The sequence below is a fragment of the Macaca fascicularis genome, chromosome 1, assembly GCF_037993035.2.
Source record: "Macaca fascicularis isolate 582-1 chromosome 1, T2T-MFA8v1.1".
In the NCBI taxonomy this organism is placed as follows: Eukaryota; Metazoa; Chordata; class Mammalia; order Primates; family Cercopithecidae; genus Macaca; species Macaca fascicularis.
This window is the reverse complement of record NC_088375.1, coordinates 28915318-28935781: the sequence shown is the minus strand read 5'-3', so window position 1 is coordinate 28935781 and position 20464 is coordinate 28915318. Positions and strand designations below refer to the sequence as shown.

Below are 20464 nucleotides of genomic sequence, written 5' to 3'. Positions count from 1 at the left end.
CTGGGAAAATGAAATGGAGACAGAGGAGGAAATATTGGGGGGAAGAGAAAACATTGGAATAAAAAGCAGGAAACATTACAACTCTTTCTAGCTTCCCCAATCTTCCTTTTAACGCCAGAAGCAGAGCACTTACTCAAGGATGTCGCCTCCCATTTATGGTCTCAGTCAAATACAGATATAGGAAAAATATTCTCAGCCACTCCAATAAAGGTAGAGATGAACCCAAAGAGAACCCTGCCCAATCTTAAACAATATTTTCTATGACAGGAAGCCATAGATGGAACTGTCCCTATCATACAAGATTATCTGATAAAGGGGCCTCATTATTCCCTGCACGAGCCCCTGCAACAGCCCTGTGTTCCCTGTAAAGAAACCAAGCGGGAGAGAACAGAGAGTTGTGCAGGACTTGAGGGCAACAAACAATACTGTAATACCCAGGTATCCAGTAGTCCAAACCCACATACCCTTCTATCAGCTAAACCCACTACCAGCCAGTATTTCTTAGTTGCGGATCTCTGTAGTGCCTTCTTTAGTATTCCTGTAGATCCAGACAGTCAGTATTTGTTTGCTTTTGCTTGGAAAGAACAGCAATATATTGGACTGCAATGTCCCAAAGGATATACAGAAAGTCCCACTTACTTTTCCCAAATATTAAAAGGTGATTTAGATTTAATTTTTCCCCAGGGCTCAACACTTATTCAGTATGTGGATGACTTTCTCCTTTGTCCAGACACACTATCTATCCTTTCAGGAAGATAGTCTATATTTACTCAAACAGCCACCAAGGGACACAAAATGTCCAAAGACAAACTTCTGCTATGATTACTGCAAGCTAAGTGTTTGGGGCATATTATCTTGGTCAAAAGACTGAGTATTAACCATGACAGAGTGAGAGGAATTTTAGCTTTCCCAATGCCCATCGCTAAAAAAAAACTTAGAGGATTTTTAGGCCTGGGAGGCTATTGTAGAAACTGGATACCATATTTCTCCCTTATGTCTCAACCTCTGTATGCATACCTAAAAAATAAACAACCTGATCCCCTCGGGTGGACTCCAGAGGTACAATCAACTCTACAACAAATAAAGGAAATTCTAACTAATGCCCCAGCTTAAGGCATCCAAATTGCCTTTCTCCCTTTTCGTACATGAAACTGGAGGTACTGCACCCAGGGTACTGACCCAGAGACATGGTGATCATCAGAGACCTATAAGCTGTTATAGCCAACACCTGTACCCTGTGGTGCAAGGGCTGCTTCCTTGTGTGAATATCAGTCATGACCCTTCTGTACAAGTCTGTTGAAGATATAATTATGGGTTCCCCTCTTACCATTTTTGTGCCACATTCTTTTGAGGCCCTTCTAAACTCTCATCATACTCAACATCTGTCTGTCAACTAGTTAGCCTCTTATGAAATTTTGCTTTTATCATCTCCTACTGTTACAATTTCCTGCTGTAATAATCTTAATCCAGCCACTCTCTTGCCAGGCCCTTCCAACGAAACCCCCCATGACTGTGTTCTGATGACTGACCGACTTCTCTCCCCCAAGACAAACCTACAGGAGATGCCACTGGATAATGATGAATGGTATACAGATGGATCTTATTTAAGAGGAGAGGATGAAAATTTTAGAGCAGGATATGCTATGGTTTCCTTACTAGAGGCAATTAAAGTCAGTCCTCGTCCCCAGACCAGATCAGCTGAAGAGGACAAATTGATTGCCCTGACCCGAGCTTGTCAACTGGCAAAAAGACAAGGCTGCAAACATTTACACTGACAGCTGCTACACTTTTGGGGTTGCTCATGACTTTGTTATGTTATGGAAAGAGAGAGGATATTTAACCTCCTTGGGGCAACCCATTAAAAAATGGACAAAAAGTATCAGAGCTGTTAGAAGTTATTCTAAAACCAAAATGTGTGGCAACTGTAAAAATCCCAGGTTATTCAAAATTAGACACCAAAGAAAGTTAGGGTAACCTACTGGCTGATGCTACAGCTGAAAGGGCAGCATCTGAGCCACCAGTCCCAATTTGGGAAATGGCCATAAAACCCTAAATACTTAAAAACATGTTGAAAGAAACCCAGAGCATAGCTCCTACAGAGGAGAAATCTACTTGGAAATAGGCAGGGGGATACTTTTCCCTTGAAAGTGAAATATGATGTGGACCTAATAATAAACCCATTATTCCAAAGGGATGTCAGGTGTCCCTTATGGAATATGTTCATAATCTAACCCATTGGAATCTAGATAAAATAATACCCTGTTGTAAACTATATTACTGGAAACCATCCTTCACAGTGGCACAAAAAGGTTACTCTCGATGTGCTATTTGTCCCAAATATAACTTAGGAAAGGTCCTCCATGGGGCCCAGGGTCATTTTTTACTTCTGGCTGGACCTTTTGAGGTATGGCAGCTTGATTTTCTCTGGCTGCCATCATCTCAAGGTTGGAAATATGTTTTTGTAATGGTCTGCATGTTTGCCCATTGGGTTGAAGCTTTTCCCTGCAGGCAAACAGCAGCCATGGCAGTTGGAAAATTCTACTAGAAAAAATTATCCCACTGTGGGGAGTCCCCTGTGAACTTCACAGTGACGGGGAGCTCACTTTACTGGCCAGGTTATTCAAAATGTTTGTGAAATTTGACCCACATTTCAACATTTCCATTGTGCCTACCATCCCCAGTCCTCAGGCCTGGCAGACAGGACCAATGCAATAATTAAAACACAATTGGGTAAGTTCATAGAGGCATTTCACCCCCCTGGCCCAAAGCTGCTTACACTGTGATCCACCCCTTTTGGAAAACGTTAACTTTTCCCTTATGAAATTATAAGAGGAAGGCCCATGCGTATGGGAATGAACATAACCAATCCAACTCTTCTCAAGGGAGATATATAGCAATATTGTGAGGGACTCATTTATTATCTTAAAAAAAATTAAGATTTGGACCAGGTGCGGTGGCTCATGTCTGTAATCCCAGCACTTTTGGAGGCCGAGGCAGGTGGATCATGAGGTCAGGAATTCAAGACCAGCCTGGTCAATATGCTGAAAACTGTCCCTACTAAAAATACAAAAATTAGCTGGATGTGGTGGCATGCACCTGTAGTTCCAGCTACTTGGGAGGGTGAGGCAGAAGAATCCCTTGAACCTGGGAGGCAGAGGTTGCAGTGTGCTGAGATCCCTTGAACCCAGGAGGCGGAGGTTGCAGTGTGCTGAGATCATGTCACTGCACTCCAGCCTGGGTGACAGAGTGAGACTCCGTCTTAAAAAAAAAAAAAAAAAAAGAAATCAAGATTTGGTAAATAATGCTTTTCACACTGTGCTCCCTGAAGATAAGGTGCCTGGTCATGGTCTGCAACTCAGAAATTTTGTCTGCTGGAAAGGACATCTAATAAAGGATTTCCTTCAACCCCAGTGGAAGGGGTACCGTACCAGGTATTATTGACTAATCCATATGCCACAAAATTAGAGGGTATAGACTCATGGATTCACATCTCTCATGTTAAAAAGGCACAACCTCCTGAGTGGACTGTAACTCCCACCAAAGACCTTTGCCTCCAGTTCACTAAACACCAACCTTTAACACAGGATTAGAAGCAGATGATAGCTGTTGTGGACTGCTTAAACTCAAGACATAGAACCAGACCTGTATACAAAGGAATGCTGATATTTATTGTATAATAACCATTACCATTATTATCCTAGATATGCTGGCAACTGCCGTCTTATAAAGAACAGAGCATTTACCATGTCTGATTTAACACCCTTTAGTAACTAAATAAATTTCACAACCTTGAAATGAGACTTGTCTCATCATTTTCCTCCATTGACAACACTTTTTTGTTTTTACAAACAATATGACAATGAACATCGTTGTATAAATATCTTTGTATACATGACAATTTCTATAGAATAGACTCTGAGATACATAATTGTGTCAAAGGATACATGTATTTAAAATTATGGACAATATTGCCAAATCACCCCTAAATACATTTAGTATCATTTTGATTCCACAATGACCACTTTCCTCCCCTAATGGCCTGGAATATCTCCCTTTGAGTCCTTTTATGTCTTGATTTTATAGTATGGCTTTTGCAGAGGAGCATTTTGTTAACATGGATTCTCCTTTGCTGCCGGCATTTAAGATCAGCTCCTATTTCTAACCTCATATTGCACTCGCTCCTTCTCTGTTTACTAATCTGGCTATAACTCTAATAAGAAGCATACTCTTTATAAAGGCTGCTTATACTTCCACAAAAATGAATGTCTGAAATTAAAAATAATGCATAAATAGTATAAGTTTTACTCTGTAGGAAAATTTGCTCAATAATAGAGGCTGATCTCATATTTTTCCTTTTGGCTTAAAATATTTAGGTCCACTTTAAAATGTCTAACCAAGTTTTCTTTTTTCAGAGGAAGAATTAAATGCAGTCTTCATTCATTTTTAATCAAAGTGCTCTCAAGTTAGAGTATGTTAAAAAATGTATTCTGTCTCATGAGGGACAGGACAACCCTAAACGTTGTTGTTTTTCTCAGTTGTTTACAGCCCCCATGTGAAACTTCCTAAATTGGGAAGCAGTGATTGAGACAGGGACACTGAGGTCAGGAGAACCTAGGAAGCTCTTTATTTTTATCTCCTCTTACTATGACTGCTTCTGAGAATGGCATCACCCACAAATTATTCTGGGGGAAGCAGGGAGACAGGAGTAGATGGACTAAATGTTAGCAAGAGGACAGGGAAGCCAGGTAGCACTAACCTAGGCAAGAAATTAAATGGGCCTAAACTACCCAGTGAGGAAGGAGGGAGGGTAAGGGAGAGATAAGTCTGTGAGATATTAATAGTTAACCTTTAGGTGAGCACTGACCACATGCCAGGCACTGGGCTTAACGCTTTACATGTATTATCTTCATTAATTATCCGTTATAGCAATGCTAAAGTGTTACTTCAATATTTTACAGATAAAGGCGTTGAAGCTAGAAGACACTAAATAACTAGCCCAAGGTTGTGCAGCAAAGTAGGATTCAACCTGGGCCATCTGACTCTACAGCCCATGTATTTGCACTCGGTACCACAGTGGTCTTTGCTCTGTGTTAGAGACACACTTGATAAGGCTCATAGACTGTTGGATATGAGGCATGAGGGTCAGAGTCTCAAAGGTGATGTCTTTCAGTGGAAACATAACTATTAGTAAATGGTATTGCTATTCCTTGGAAGAGGTGTTAAAAGATAATTTTCAAAGAAAGTAGAATGGTGATTCATACAAATATAAGATAGACTCATGTTAGAGATTTTATTTCACTTACTATTAAAAAGGAAATTGGTAAGACATTACAATCAGTTCAAAAGAAAATTTAAAGATAAAATGCACATGTATAAATCAGGAATGTTGAAATGAATGTGCAAATGGAGGCAAAACTAGTTATCCGCACCGTGGGGAAGGGACGCCAATTAGACTTCTACTGGACATTATCTACATGTCTATAGACAAGAATTATTTTGCATTGCTATTAGTTATCTACAATTTACTGAGTTATAAAATAGTTACCATAGAATAAAAATCAGATAACCTCATTATTGTCCTTAGTCAATGTGTAATTATTCATGGAAATTATTCATTTCCCTACAGAGGATAAGGATGATGACATCAATAGTTAAGTAAGGACTGTTGGGGAAATAAGGACTGTTGGGAAATGAGGTTAATTTTGGGCATATTGCATTTGAGAGGCCTGTGACGTACTGTGGTGTCAATGCCCTATGAGAAACTAACTAGGTCTATGGCCTAGAAAAAATAAATCAGGTGATAAAACATACATCTTGCTTAGGTAACATAGTAATAATAGCTGTCATTTATTGAACACATACCTTGTACAGTATTTATGCTAAGTACTTTATGTGGATCATGCTATTTAATCCTCATAACACCCTTGTGAGGCAAAATAAGTGTTCAGAAGATAACTTCTATGTTATAGAAGGGAAAATTGTGGCTTAGGAAAAGTAAGTGACTTGCTCAAGGTCACACAGCTAGTAAGTGGCAGGGCCCTTGCTCCTAAGCACTGGGCTTATTCTCCAAGCATCTCCAAGTGACAGGATGTGGAAAGACCCAGAGCATTGGTACCTGAGAAGATAGGTAATTTTACTTAAGACTGATCTAGCAGGGGGTACTATTAATAGACATTAAAAATAATTTCAGAAAACGTAAAATTATTCTTGGTGATGAAATGCCTCAGAAGCTCTTCTGATTTAAATCGTGTGCAAGAAACAGAGTAATGTCAAAATGTTTTACATATTTCTTATTTTGCTAGGTTTATGAGAATTCACTCTTTTATTTTCTGAACAGAAAAAAATGATACTTTTTTCAGTAGTGTGCATGGAATAATTTCTAGACTAGAAATGAGAAACCTTTCTTTCTTTTGAGTCTGTTCTATAATATAGTCCTAGAGTAGTCCTAGCACAGCCATAGTCAGGAAAAAAAAAAAGGGAGGAATAAGCAGGGAAAAAGATGCATGTGGAGATTCAAACCCATGGATTCAGAAATGAAAGGTATATATAAAGGGAAAGATATGAAATTCTAGGCACGGCATGAACTATTGACAATTGACAGGCAGACAGGTCCACACACACTCATAGGGAGAGTGAGAAAGGGAGAGAGACCTACAGATACTTTTATGGAGTAACATTCTTGTAATACGGCTTTTGCGATATCACTACTAAGGCTTCTGGAGTCATTTGGACATTGGAGACTGTGGGCTTAAATGGTAAAGAGCCTATGATGTATGTTCTGGAGTCTCGTGTTCTGACTCAGCCATATTTTACCTGTTACCTGGGACAAATCAATTGACATCTCCTTGTCTGAGTTTTCTTACTTGTCAAATTGTGTATGTAGTACAGTCGTCTTCCCAATCACATAATTATTGTGAGGATTAAGTGAGATAACAGTTGGCATTTTATTAATTTTAAAGTAGTATAAAATGTGCAGCATTATAATTACTGCTGTAGTCTTTACATAATATGTGTTTTGTTTTTGCTGGCACCACCACTAATGTTTGGCATAGATTCAAAGGCAGCAGCGGAGGTTTGGCATGTGTGTGTGTTTGTGTTTATAGTGAAAGAAAGGGAAGGCTTCAGGTACTCTCATTGGTGGTTGTTGGCATGGGGAAGGTGGAGGTGGGTTAACTAGATGTAAGAGATCACATGGGACTGGTTTGGGAAGCTTATTTGGCTTTCTTTGGTCACTCCTGAGTTAGAAGCAGGGGCAACAAGTAGAGAAGCTGGCACTCATTAACCAAGTCCTGACTGTTCTGAGCTGATTGCTGCAGGGGTTGTGGGTTAGAAATCTATTGCTGTAAACGATCTGGTCATTGTCCATAAGTATATTCAGTTTCCCAGTGCACTAGATATGATCAGGTTCAGGTGGCCGCTTGTGTCATGATTTGCCACTGTGGCCTGGGGAGTTTATCCTTCTCTGTTTCACCTTGGGCGCTAAACTTCCCCCCCAGTCAGCTTCATGAGGAAAGTTAAAATATCAGCTTTGTTTCAATGGAGGGAAAAGCATTTCTAGGAGTAATCTAGATTGTATGCAGTGGGGGTAATTCTTCATCATGAGTTTCTGTGGTAAGAGTGAAATAGGTCACGAGGAAAAGTAAGAAATGGAACAATACTGAAGAGTTGGCAGAGCCAACCAAAGTTGGGGAGAAGTGATCTGTATCTATACAGGCCCCATAGAGCTCACTCTTTCCTGACTCCACAGTTTTTGAATCTTGTCCCTGCATCCAAACTGTGGACCTCTCTGTGAGGTGAGGTTTACCCACAGGGTTTTCCATATAAGCCACGAGGTGAAGTGAAGCAAAGCGTTTCCTGGTTATGAGTCATATCTTCATCAGATGTAACTGTGAGATAGGCTGGGTCTAGTTTGGTTGAAAACTGCTGCTTTTGACATGATGTTTGCTTTCGTTCCTCTTTTTCTTTCCCTTTTTTCCTCTCCCTGCTTTCTCTCTGTTAAAAGCTTCTTGGCTGTGCTCTTTATCTAATGAATTCCAGTTGAATTTGGTTGGTTCTCACTGACTCTTTCAAAGGAGGCAGCTCAATTTGCCTCTTACAGCAGGGTAGTCTAAGGAGGATCTAAGCAGGCGGAATTTTTCCTTCGGCTGCTGGAGGCTTGCTCTAAGAGCCCATGGAGGTGGTGGTTTTCTGTGGAATCTGACTGAGGTCTTTGGGAGGCCAGCTGGAGTACCAGATTTGTTATAAAGAGTGTTCTGGAGGAATGAACAGTCTCAGGCAGGTACAGTCCTTTGGGAAACTCTCAAGGTAACTCATTGAACCCCCTATCCTTTTACAGGCTTTATTCATAGAATTCTCATCTTTTTCTCTGTTTTCTGAACCTTTAATAAGAGAACAAAAGATCACTTGAAACAATCAATTTCTAGGTTTTTTTTTTACTTTTAATAAGCCAATACTCTAAGAAGAGCACCATTTCAGCACAACACAATCATTTGTGAAGTAAGGGGTTTTAGTTTAGATCTGTGAAAATAGTTTACATGGGAAAGAGGTATGATGGCTCAGAGTGCTGTCAAGAACAGCTTTCTTTCTAAAATGAACCTGTAACTTTCCAACAACCTTCAAATGAACAGAAATCTTAGTTATCATTCTCTAGCGTTAGACACAGTGGAGCTGGGAGAGTCTCAGGAATACCAGTGGTAGCCCTGGGGCCAGCCAGGGAAGCAAGAGGGTGCCCTTTATTAGTGAATATGGTTTATAACTGTGAAGGCAATATTGCTGTAAGAGAGGAATTGGAGCATTGTAAATCTACTCTGTGCATCTGCCATTTAGGAAATCTTCCACTTATAGCACAATCAGAAAAATAGCCACAAGCAAAGCCAGAAAGCTAAAGAGTTTAAGAAAACTTTCAAAGGGAGATGGAGACTCTTGTACAACTCGACCTTTGGTGACCTTGAATGTTCGGTCCCACTGGGTCATGATGGCATTTCTGGCTCCTTCCCATTTTCCTGGGCCAGACAAGCGGAACTGGTATGGTGAGCATGGGCCAAAGAAGACGGTCAGAGCCAGGTGTGGATCCGTTAGGAGCATAGAGAACAGCTTGGGTTTTGCATTGATATAGGTCAGGAGTTCATCTATGTATGTGATATAATCTGATTGTAAAGCCTTGCAGTAGCACAAGCCAAACCTTTATAAAAGGAAAATTGGGGGAAAAGGTGAAGACAAAAAAATTAATAATGATAATCTTAGAACCAGTACAAGTGCCCAAAGCAAACAAATACTGCTGCAGAATTTGGGGTGGTTTCTGCATTTTCCCCTTTGTTTCCCTAGCTATCTAATGGTCGCCTTCTGTTTCTTAAATCAAGATGAGTCCCTTCAAAAGATACTTTAGACATATGGCTTTTAATGGGTGCTCTGAATGCTCATAATACATCTTAGTTCTTTTGTGAAATAATTAGCAATTTCTAGAGGAAAATACATTTTAAAATTTCTAAATCTTTATAAAATTCCATTATTCAGTAATAACAAATCCAGTGATTTGTATAATGTGAAAAGCCACAAAAATCCATAGGGTAAAATTCCCTGAAATGCTCGTATCAGGCTTTAATTAATTAATTAATTCTTCTTTTTCTTTCTTTCTTTCTTTCTTTTTTTTTTTTTTTTTGAGACAAGGTCTTGCTCTGTCACCTAAGCTGGATTGCAGTGGCATGACCATAGCTCACTGCAACCTTGAACTCCTCAGCTCAAGCGATCCTCCTGGCTCAGCCTCCTGGGACTACAAGCATAAGCCACCATGCCTAACTAACTTTTATTTTGTTGGGATGGGGGCTTGCTCTGTTGTCCCGGCTGGTCTCAAAGTCCTGAGCTCAAATGATCCTCCTACATTAGCCTCCCAAAGTGCTGGGATTACAGGCATGAGCCACTGTACCTGGACCCTAAAATTGTTTGCTGACATGCGTGACAAGATTTTCATTGTATAGCAGTTCTAATTAGTTATCTATTACACTGGAGTTCCATAATGAAGATCAGATCATATCCCAGGTTGATAAAGAAGAGACATCTAAAATGCTATTATTGTTTTGGAATTTGGTACTTTGACAAGGATAGATCAACCCTTGAAGTTTGGGAATATATATGAATAAGAGAGTGATAGTAAGTTCCTTAGATGCAATGATTTTAAAACTTGTTTTTTTTTTTTTTTTTTTTTTTTTTTTTTTTTTTTTTGCCACAGAACCTTTATTTCAAGTGAAAATGTATACCAAATACAGAAACAGATGAACAGATAAAACAAAATGGGTACAATCAGAAATGTTTTGGTTGGATTGAGAGTGAGAGGGGAGGGCAAAGACTCTACTTTGCTGGCCATCAGCCTTTCATTTCACTCCAGCTTTGTGTGGTAGCCACAGAGCACAGCACAAGCGAAAACCTTTCCCACAGAGAAGTGGTCAATAAACTTTATTCTGAAAAAGGCCAGACAGTAAATGCTTCAGGCTTTGAGAACCACATTACAGTTTCTATCTCAACTGCTAAATAACTTTGGTACTGTAACACAAAAACAGCCATTGACAATATGTACGTTAATAAACATGGCTGTGTTCCAATAAAATCTTATTTACGGCCAACATGATTTCCATTTCATGTGATTTTCCACATATCACAAAATTTTATTTTTCTTTTTCCTTTTTTCCAGCCAATTAAAAATGGAAAGCAAAAGCAACAATAGAGCAGATAAAGACTTGTTCAATGAATGAATGAATGAGCAGACACTTCTAGTGTCAGAGTAAATAGGTACAACTGCTTGCCTGCTGATTATGGATAAGGCATGGAATAATGTACCTGGTAGATTAGGGTTAATTATGTAGTACTTGGCTTGGAATCCAAACTCTATGTGATGCTAGAAAACTATGGGCTGAAGTGATGACTTTGGGGACATTAAAAATTCTAAATTCCCCCTTCCCTTCTCTCTTCTTAAATAGGCTCTCCTAGTATTTTTCTTCTAAGTCTCAGATGCTTTTTTTTTTCTCCAATGTAACTTTCATCTCTCTTCTACTTTTTTTTTTCTTTTTTACCAATTTCAGTTATAGTTTAAAAAGGGTCCATAAGTAGCTAACTTACCAACTGGGCTTGTTTTCTCTCCTTGCATTAATTTCCTCTATCATGACACTCGGTGGTGGTAACTTATTTACACCTGTAGGATTAAAATGAAAACCCAAAATGCAACTTAAGTTTAGGTCTAGCTGTTGACTTATGGATAAAGATGCTTTACTATGGCTCTCCTTTCATGTCCAGTACCAGCTACTCATTGATCCTTCTGGCAAAAATGTTAGCAGCCTGAGCTGACTTGTTGGGACTCCTGGTAATAATGCCATCAGCTGAAAAGATAAGCATCTGGTCATCTCACTAGTTATTTGACATAGCAGAATCTCACAACTAGTTTGGCTGAATTTTGTCATTCAGTTGCTTGAGTTTAAAAATTTTAATTGAGCCAGTTGATTCAGTCAACTGACAAAACTGTTACCTGTCATTTTGTTTTATTCAAAATAACAGGTAGCTGGGCGCAGTGTGCATGTCGGTAGTCTCAGATACTCAGAAGGCTGAGGCAGGAGGATTGCTTGAGACTAGGACTTTGATGGTGCAGTAATCTATGATCATGCCTATGAATAGCCACTGCACACTAGTCTGGACAAGATAGTGAGGCTCTGTCTCTTAAAAATAAAAAAGAAAAAATATAACAGTAGACTTAGACACAGCCTATATTTTTGACCCTGATATACCATTTATGCTGGTAATGGAACACATCATTATGATGGTATAATTCAGCAAACAATAGAATGCATCCTGCTTTTAAAGATTCTGTTATTTTAAATAGAAGCCGGATAATAGTCTCAACATTTCCAGTATCCAGAATCACATGACAAACAAAAACACATGCCCTGCTATTTCTTCCACTTACCTTTCAGGACTCGAACAGCCCAACGAGCTTGTGTTTCTCCTGTAGGTATCATGGAACCCAAGGGTTTGATGAGGCCAATAATGGCCAGTGTTGGCTTTTGCAGATGTGCAGGGAAGATATACTTGTACAGTGAGGCCTGGCCATCTTCAACTTTCACTACAGACTCATCAAGAAAGGGGAAAGCAAATGTGTATCCAGTGGCAAAGACAATGATATCGATAGGCTCTTCCTTTGAAGTGTTGTTAAATATGACAGAGTTTTCCTTTACCTCTTTTATGCTTGGCCTGATGAACACTTTCCCAGTGATGATGCGGCCTGGGAGCTCATCATTTAGTACAAACTCTTTCAGCTGAGTCCTAAACAAAAACATGGACAGGGAGGAGACCTGTCAGTGAACAATGCAGCCAGCTCTCCCTTCTCTTTACCTTCCTCTCTCATTCTGGGGCTCTCTCCTTGGTTGGACGAGGATTGCTGCAAGTCTTGGGAGATGTTACTTCAGTGGAAGGGGATTCATGAATGTTCAAGAAGGATTATAAAATATGCTTGCCATTTACTAGAGTTTGCAAGCCTGAGGAGGAAGCCAGCACCTTTTCTAACTTCTGTTTCTCTTGTTGATTTTCAGCATTCATCTATCACTGTCATTCTAGAGAGGGTTAAGAGCTGAAGGGCTACAAGGGAAACCAGGGACTTCTAGATTAGATGAGAACTTCTGAAAGCTCTAGTGTCTTCCTAGGAAGCAGCTGTATAAGGGAAACATGCATGTATTTAAAGGAACAAGGGCAGAATTATCTTTCTCTGGCTATACCTTTGGAATCACAAGACAAACACTTTGTGAGTTGATCTTGTATAAGCTGAACCATTTTGGGGGCCAAGGTCAATCTTGACAAAGGGAAGAAGGCTCTACCATTAGAGAGATGGTGAGGGGCAACTGTGGGATTCGGTTTTTCCCACACAGTGAAACTAGGCAAGTGTGTTTCTTTTGTCAACAAAGTCATAGACAAATCATTCTCTTTTTGCTACAGCTGAGGCTCAAGTAACTTGCAAGGTCACAGAGTTCACTTACTACTCAGCGAGCTTGGGTAAATGGCTAAATTTTGCTGTTTCAGTTTCTCCATAATAAAAGGATTATTATAATAATACTTAAAGTGTTGCTGACAAGGTGAAATACATAATTTCACTTTCTGAGCACTTAAGAACAGTTAGCTGTTATTATCGAGCAACTTTGTATCAAGTGTTCCAACACATTCAGTCATGTTGCTATGGTACTGCCCGGCTTGTAAAGACTGCTGGAAAGGCCGAGGCTTTTACCTCTCTTCTGGTATTTACCTGTCTTCTGGTATTAAGCCGTAATTTGCATGATTGAGCCAGTTGTTTATCTTTCGCACCATCAACCAAGTCACAATTGGAGTTGGGAGAGAATTTCTCAACATGTTCTGAAATCGTGTCATGAACACCATGTCCCATGGGTAGCCTGAGTCAAAGATTCGGCTGATCACCCATCCCCCTCCGGTGGTGCTGAGGAACACCTGGAAGCAATCAAAGACATTCCTTCATTTGACACTGTGAAAAGGGCTGGCTGGTTCTGCCAGAGATTCAAGAAGTGCCATGAATGGAAAGGCGCTGAAAAGTCTGCCACTCTGAAAATACATCCCTGACAAGATAGTCTTGGTTCTTCTAACTTATATTTTAAAGTCAATCCTTTTGAGATTAGAATTCAGAGCATCTAGAGTGTTAAAATGCCTTAAGATATATTATTGAATACTTATTATCTGCCAGCCTTTAGCAAACCATAGGGACCTACAGTCTATCTAAGGAAACAATGAACAAGTGATTGCTACTTAGTGTGCTCACTATAATTGTAGGCAGTAAGAACAGGGCATGGCAGTATCAGAGTTGTCTACAGAGTTTCAGTGCAAACCATTGGCTTAACTGATAAATTCTGTACTACTATTACTTTTGGTATTTGTTCTTTATAACATTGGCCGTTTGAGTTTACCAGTTGACGGAGTTCATGAAGCTAATAGTTTTAGTACTTGCACAATAAGGAGTTTCCTGTACAATTGCTTACAAAGAAAATAGTTAAGCAAGCTGTTACTTTGCTGATACAAAACAGCTAATTTAACAGATTGTCCGCCGCCCCCCCCCCCCCCCCCCGCCGCCAAACTGGGGCATGATGGCCACAGCTCCAGCATCCGTGTTTGTGTTTGTGTTATGTATTTTCTTTGGCCTCATAATGGAGCTGGAAAGACAACACTGGAAATGAGGTGGCAAGAACTACAGATACATCAGTGGTTCTGACATGAGGCGTTTGCACTAAACCTGCCTCTCTGTGTCTTGATGCAGAATTGGATACAACATTTTGCTAAATGTGAATGATCTTCTAAGCTACAGGGAGTTTCTTTGTTAATAGATAAATGATAAGATGTATGTCAAAGCATGTTTTCTGATTGAAGACATTTCTGAACAATTAGAGAAACAGAAATAATGATATGCACGTGTGATGGTCACAGTGGATGGGCCTATGTTAATATTTGTTTCAGGGCCTCCTTTCTCTTCCTTTAGGATAATGCCAACCAAATTGCTAAGTTTCTACAAATCAATCAACCCATCAGTCAATGGGCCAGGCACAATGGCTCACATCTGTAATCCTAGCACTTTGGGAGGCTAAGGTGAGTGGATCACTTGAGGTCAGGAGTTCAAGACTAGCCTGGCCAATGTGGCGAAAACCCATCTCTATAACAAAACAAAACAAAACAAAACAAAACAAAAAAACAACAAAATACAATCTTTCAATGAATGAATCAATCATCGAGCCTTGTTTTGAAAGTCCGGATATCAATGTTACAGGCTCCCAACCTTTTTTCTTGACAGCTGTTTTCACTTCTGAAATTATTGGTCTAATTATTTACACTTGTTTATTTGGCATCTGTTTTTCCCACAACTATAAGCTCCATGACAGTGGGTGTCTTGATTTTGTTGGTTGTGTTTGCCAGTGTATCTCCAGAGCCTGGCACAATGTTTGGCACATGAGATGCCAGCATCTAGTACATATTAGTCAGCTGAATGGCCCTCAGTGAGTTTACAGCATAGTTGAAAAGAAGATATATATGATAAAAGGTAATTTGCAATATTAAGAATTTAAAAGTGAAAACTGAGGGGTGCAAATTACAATATTACATAAATTCTGAATAGGGAGAGATCACTTCATGTTGGAGTGAGATATCTGGGAATGTAAAGGTAGATTATAATAGAAAAGAAAGGGGCTCTGCAGAAAAGAGAGGGGTGGCGTGATCAAAGCGGAACTAAAGACAGGAACTGGAAAGCGCTACAGTTGATCATCATGCAGGAAACAGAAGTTAAAATTAAAATGGCAGATTTGGTCCAGATTATAGAAAACTCTCTGATGCAGAGCCACTACGTCTGTAATTTATTTTTTTCAGGTAAAGAGAATAATTAGAGGTTTTTCAGCATGAGAGTGCTATAATAAGATCAGGCTTTTCTGAGGATTTGTTTGTTGGTAGTTGGGGTCTAGATGGCTTGTGCTGGGTGGCAGTGACCTGTGAGTAGTGGTACAAGGCAAAAATGAAATGCAGGGCAAAACCCTTGAGATGCCTGAAGGTAGCAGGTAGAAGAGGATAGTTAGGAACGTAGGCTTTGAGTCAAAGAGACTTGGGTTTGAGAACTGGCTCTGCCACATGCTGGTGATAAGATTTTCGGCAGGTTCTTTAACTTCTTTAAGCGTTGGTTTCCTCATGTGCAGTCAAGGATACTAACAGTACCTACTTCAATGCCTTGTTTTGATGATTGGTTAAAGTAGTGCAGTGAAAACACATTTACTGCAGTGCCGGCCACAGAATAATCCTAACAAATATTAACTATTTCTACAATTATTATTGGGGGGACAATGCAATATCCTCAGTGTGAGGTGGTATGGACTCGATGAGGGTGTTGGTAATTAATAAGGAGAGGAAGGGGCAAATGGGAGATAGTAGCAGGAAAAAGTTGGTAGAATGTTCTGACCTATGGGACTGAGTAGGGAAAAAATATGTCCTGTAGCTCTTGTTGGATGGCTGGGAAAATGATGGGGAAAAAAAAAAAAAAAGTAAAAAGGAGTCAGAGAAGTTGGTTTTGGAGCAAAGATGACAACTGTGATTCGTAGAAAAATTTGTGAACATTCAGTAAAAATTAAATTCTTTAGTAATCTGTTGTGTGTGTGTGAGGCATTTTATTCCTTTAACATTTATCATGGTGTCAAACACCATTTGCTTGAGGCATGCATCTTAAGATAAAGCTCTTCACCCAGTAACATCAGGAATGGTACCTTTTCCGCCAGGTGGCTGGCCTCCACAGCAATGTCTGTGCCAGAATTTCCCATTCCAATTACAAGGACTCTCTTGTCCTTAAATATATCTGGATGCTTATATTGCCGGCTATGAAAGTACTGGCCTTTAAAGGCATTAATACCTATAGAAAATAAAAGAGAAGTCACATAGAGAATTTACAGGATCAGTGAATGAAACATAAATATTTTTCAGTTGATAATATTCTTTTGACAGATGATTTTGGTCATTTTTACTAGTTTTCTCAAGGCTGAGAAAATATGAAATATGAATACATGACTTTACAAGACATTGGCAGGTAATTATTTAATGGAGGTTATTACTCCATCTCACTAGATAGGCCTCCAGTTTTACTTACTAGATAATTAACTACTGAGTTGAAATATTGTGGCATAAAGACATATTAAGCAAAAGTATAAGGAGTTATTATCATTTTAAAGGTTGATAAAAGTCAACAGGACAATAATATTCTATTGATTAACACTTGATTTATATAAGATTTTCATAAGCAAGGAGCAAGGACAAGGAAGCTTAAGGGAATTGTGAGTCAGTGTCTCTTTTCAGAAAACTTTTTGACCTCTGCTATATGCCTGGTACTGTGCCAGATGGTATGGGGGGAATAAGATAAATAAAATGTTGTCCCTATTCACAAAGTTTCACATTAGTTGGGGAAGTTCACTTGGTGACTGACTGTAACTCAGGCTAAGTTTGCTGGGTGGGCCAGAGTTGGCTCAGAGAAAAAGGAAGTATGTCAGTTACACCAGGATTCAATCTACTGGGCTAACTTGATAGGATACCTTAGGCTGTGATGCTGAATCTTATTGAAACATCACACGAATGGAGAATGTTTGAAAATACTCCTTTTTTTAACAGCAATAATTTAAGCAGAAAATATTCTTAAGACAATATTACATAATCAGAAGTAATCTGTACTAAAGAAAGAACTTCTTTTTTCCTAAAAAAAGTAATAAGACCTCTAGATTATCAGGGGAAAAATGTATATACTTGTGGGGAGTGACCTTACAAGGCCTGCTGGCTCTTTAGCTCACCTTGAATTAGTAGAAATCTAACATGAATCCAAATTAAAACCTAACCACAACACAGAGCATTTGGAATTCAGCAAGGATGTAACAAAGTTCGAATATTTACTCAGCACAGGAACCCAATATGGATCAGAGAACTGTTGAGAAGAAAGAGCTGGAAAAGTCTAAACAGAAACATAGAATTATCCCTGAATCTCATGTTATTTTAGATTCTCTTTGGATGGGCTTTTTTGGGGGGGGTCACAAATGGACAAAAATGAGACTCTGTAGCTGTCTCTTAACAGACTAATATTTTCTCTTATCTCACAGGAAGACAGAGTAAGAACTTACACTAGGTAAATGTGGCTGTGTTAGTAAGTAGCAGAATATCCTATCTAAGAAAAAACAATTGTATATAAAAAAGAAAAAAGGTAAATAGCAGAATGTATATATGTGAATGATAAAAGTAGTCATCTTGGGAAATCATACGTTTATTCTAACTGTGATACCTATTATTTTTTCTAAGACTTTTTAGCACAACTTCTTTGGAATTGCTTCTAGAGCTTGTGATACATATTTTTAAACATCTTTAGTGAATTTGAATTTTTATGACAGTTAACAACCATCGCAAGGAGTATGTGCCATCTAAGCCAAGTCTGCTGTAAGTCAGGAGATAGAGAGGTTGGGAGAACTCCTCTTCAAGTCTAAAAATCACAGAATTTCAGAGCTCAAAGGCTCCTTAATCATTTAGCCAGGGATTTTAAATTGGTAGTGGTGGATAAGATGGGTTTTAAGAAAGACTGCAAGTCTTGTAGAGCTCTTCTTGCTTGATTTGTGATGTATACTGTTGGTTAAAGTAATCCAAGCTCTTCAATTTGTGGGTGAATTTGAGGCTTAGAAAGGTTAAGTGGGAGACTCAAGACTAACAGCTAGGTGGTTGTATACGCCAGAATTCATACCTGCTGGGTCCCTATCTCTTGTACTCAAACTGAGCACATTGGCTCAGTTGCTTTCAGGTGTTCTTTATTATTTTAATCTGATGTAAACTTGTGTGACTTTGGGGGAAAAATCCAGGACCATGAGAGGTGTATGTTTATGGTATTGGAATCACTACAGGTCATATGTAGACTGTGATTTCTTCACTGACTCCATAAAACTTAATTCTTTCCTCCAATACAGGTTACGTGTTGCTTTATTCATCTCTACATTCTTAGCACCTAGTGCAATATACTGTAAGTGCTGAATGAATGTAGTTTACTCCCTATGCCATGGAACTTTCTGGATTCTTGTGGTGACTAGGTACTCCTTTCTGGAATTTTGGAGTGGATGGCTGCTCAGAGCCTTGCCCTGCAGGCAAGAATGACAAAAAATTGGGTTGTCTTCTGTGATGATGAGAGTCCATTATTGAATGGGTTCAAGAAGAGGCTATGGAACCTCTCTCAAAACTACTGAAAAATAATTTCCTGCATTGGGAAGAAGACTTAACTTGCTTCTTTCCAAGTCAATGATTCTACTCTCTGGCAATTTTCAGGATATGCTTTATCCTAATCTAACGTGATCTGACTGACCTCTGGGGGCAGATCCAGAATCATAGCATGTTTATAAATTTATTGTGGTAAGATGAGTCTTGGGATCATTCTAGGCAATCATTAGATGATTTGGAGAAAAGTTTCTTGAAGTTTTAACTTTTTGAATGCTTGTTACAGATGAAATAAACCAGACCGTTACATTTTCTGTTCCATTGAGTTAAAATCCAGTTAAAATTTGGCATAGATTAACATGACCATGGTTGCAAAAGGCAGATAAGGAAACTGAGACCCAAAGATGTCTTAACTTGTCTCCCAAGACTAATCTCCCTGTTGACTATTGACCAGTGCCGTAAACCTCTAATCTAATTGCTATCACTCACATAAAAGAAACAAATAGAAAAAATCACTTTTTTCTTTATTCACAGATTGACTTTTGTGGTCTCTAAACTCAACTTTGGCAATGTGTACCTGCTGCTGAGGTTAACAACTTGTATAAGCATCCCACGTCTTAGGAGACTTTCTGAGTGCTACCAGTCACTTGAGGGACACTGAATCTTGGTAAAGCATAAAACTGCTTATAAAGTTATCCATTTTGCTCTTATGTATTCATAGATTGTTTGGAACAAATGAAAACCAAAAACTGGCCAGAAAATGCTGGCTAGAAAAAAAGAAAACAAAACAAAAAAACAAAAAAAAACCTCCTGTTACCTCCCAACTTTAACTATTTAATGGAACAGCCATAGGAATTCATTCCCAGACCAATCAAGCATCAGAATGGCTCCCATGAGAAAACTTAAAGTTAGTTACAGAAAATGCTGTACCTGGAAAGGAGTCCAGTGGCAAATAAGGGTTAGTAAGAAAGCCAGTGCAGACCATGACAGCATCAAAGATGGCTGACTCTTGCTTCTCTTCATGCATAGTGACCACCTCCCACTGGCCAGAGACAGTAAAATCTGAACATTTTGTTACACTGCAGACTTTGGTCTGAAAAAGGAATCACAGATATGATTAGCAGTTGTCAATTAAGCACTTGCCAGTTGATGTACCAATGACATTTTAAAAGTTCTAGAACACAGAATAAACATAGTTAATAAGTATAACCCTAGAAACCTAATCAGGTTACCAGACTAATCGTGATTCCCTAGATGGAAGTAGTCTAAGCTTGGAGAGATATCTAAGACAAGTGGTGGCATCCAAAAATTTTAAGTGATTTGCTCAAATTCTCACTGATAGAATCAGAATTAGAACCTAAGTTTCTGATGCCTTTTTCATTATTCTTTCTGTTATGCAACCTTATTTCTCATAGGGCTGTCTAACAGTAATTCCTTTGACAGATACATGGGTAAGATATAATTGAAAACACGAATTTGGTCCTGGTTATATTAGCTTATGAGGTTTTATAGAATATGTTGCTGAAATATAGAATATTTTCCAGAACTAGAAAGCAATTGAAAAGTGCTAACATTATGGCCTGAATTTTTTTGGGAGTAGTCCTCATTTCAAAGAATCTATTTTTTGCGCTTAGTGAGTACATACATGTACATGATTACTGGGCTTTAGTTCAGGAAATATATGTACAATAAATCTCAGACAAGTCAAATTTAAAAGGATAAATTATTCACTGAC

The 20464-nt window shown here is 38.9% G+C and overlaps 1 protein-coding gene across 4 annotated transcripts in view; it reads right to left on the bottom strand.

Moving 5' to 3' along the window:
• Positions 1-8403: 8403 nt before the first annotated feature.
• Positions 8404-20464, bottom strand: part of FMO1 (flavin containing dimethylaniline monoxygenase 1) — a 37945-nt gene continuing 25884 nt past the window's right edge. For 2 of the 4 annotated variants that reach the window (XM_045392677.3, XM_015445414.4), the window contains 6 exons: positions 19660-19822; positions 16269-16411; positions 13274-13473; positions 11948-12303; positions 11110-11182; positions 8404-9181 (listed from right to left, as the gene is read on the bottom strand). In XM_045392677.3, coding sequence (XP_045248612.2) covers positions 8839-9181; positions 11110-11182; positions 11948-12303; positions 13274-13473; positions 16269-16411; positions 19660-19822 — 1278 coding nt within the window. In that variant the 3' untranslated portion in view covers positions 8404-8838. Of the gene's footprint in view, positions 9182-10176; positions 10455-11109; positions 11183-11947; positions 12304-13273; positions 13474-16268; positions 16412-19659; positions 19823-20464 lie in introns of those variants that run through there. The other 2 variants (XM_005539975.5, XM_045392687.3) reach the window with 2 other exon arrangements.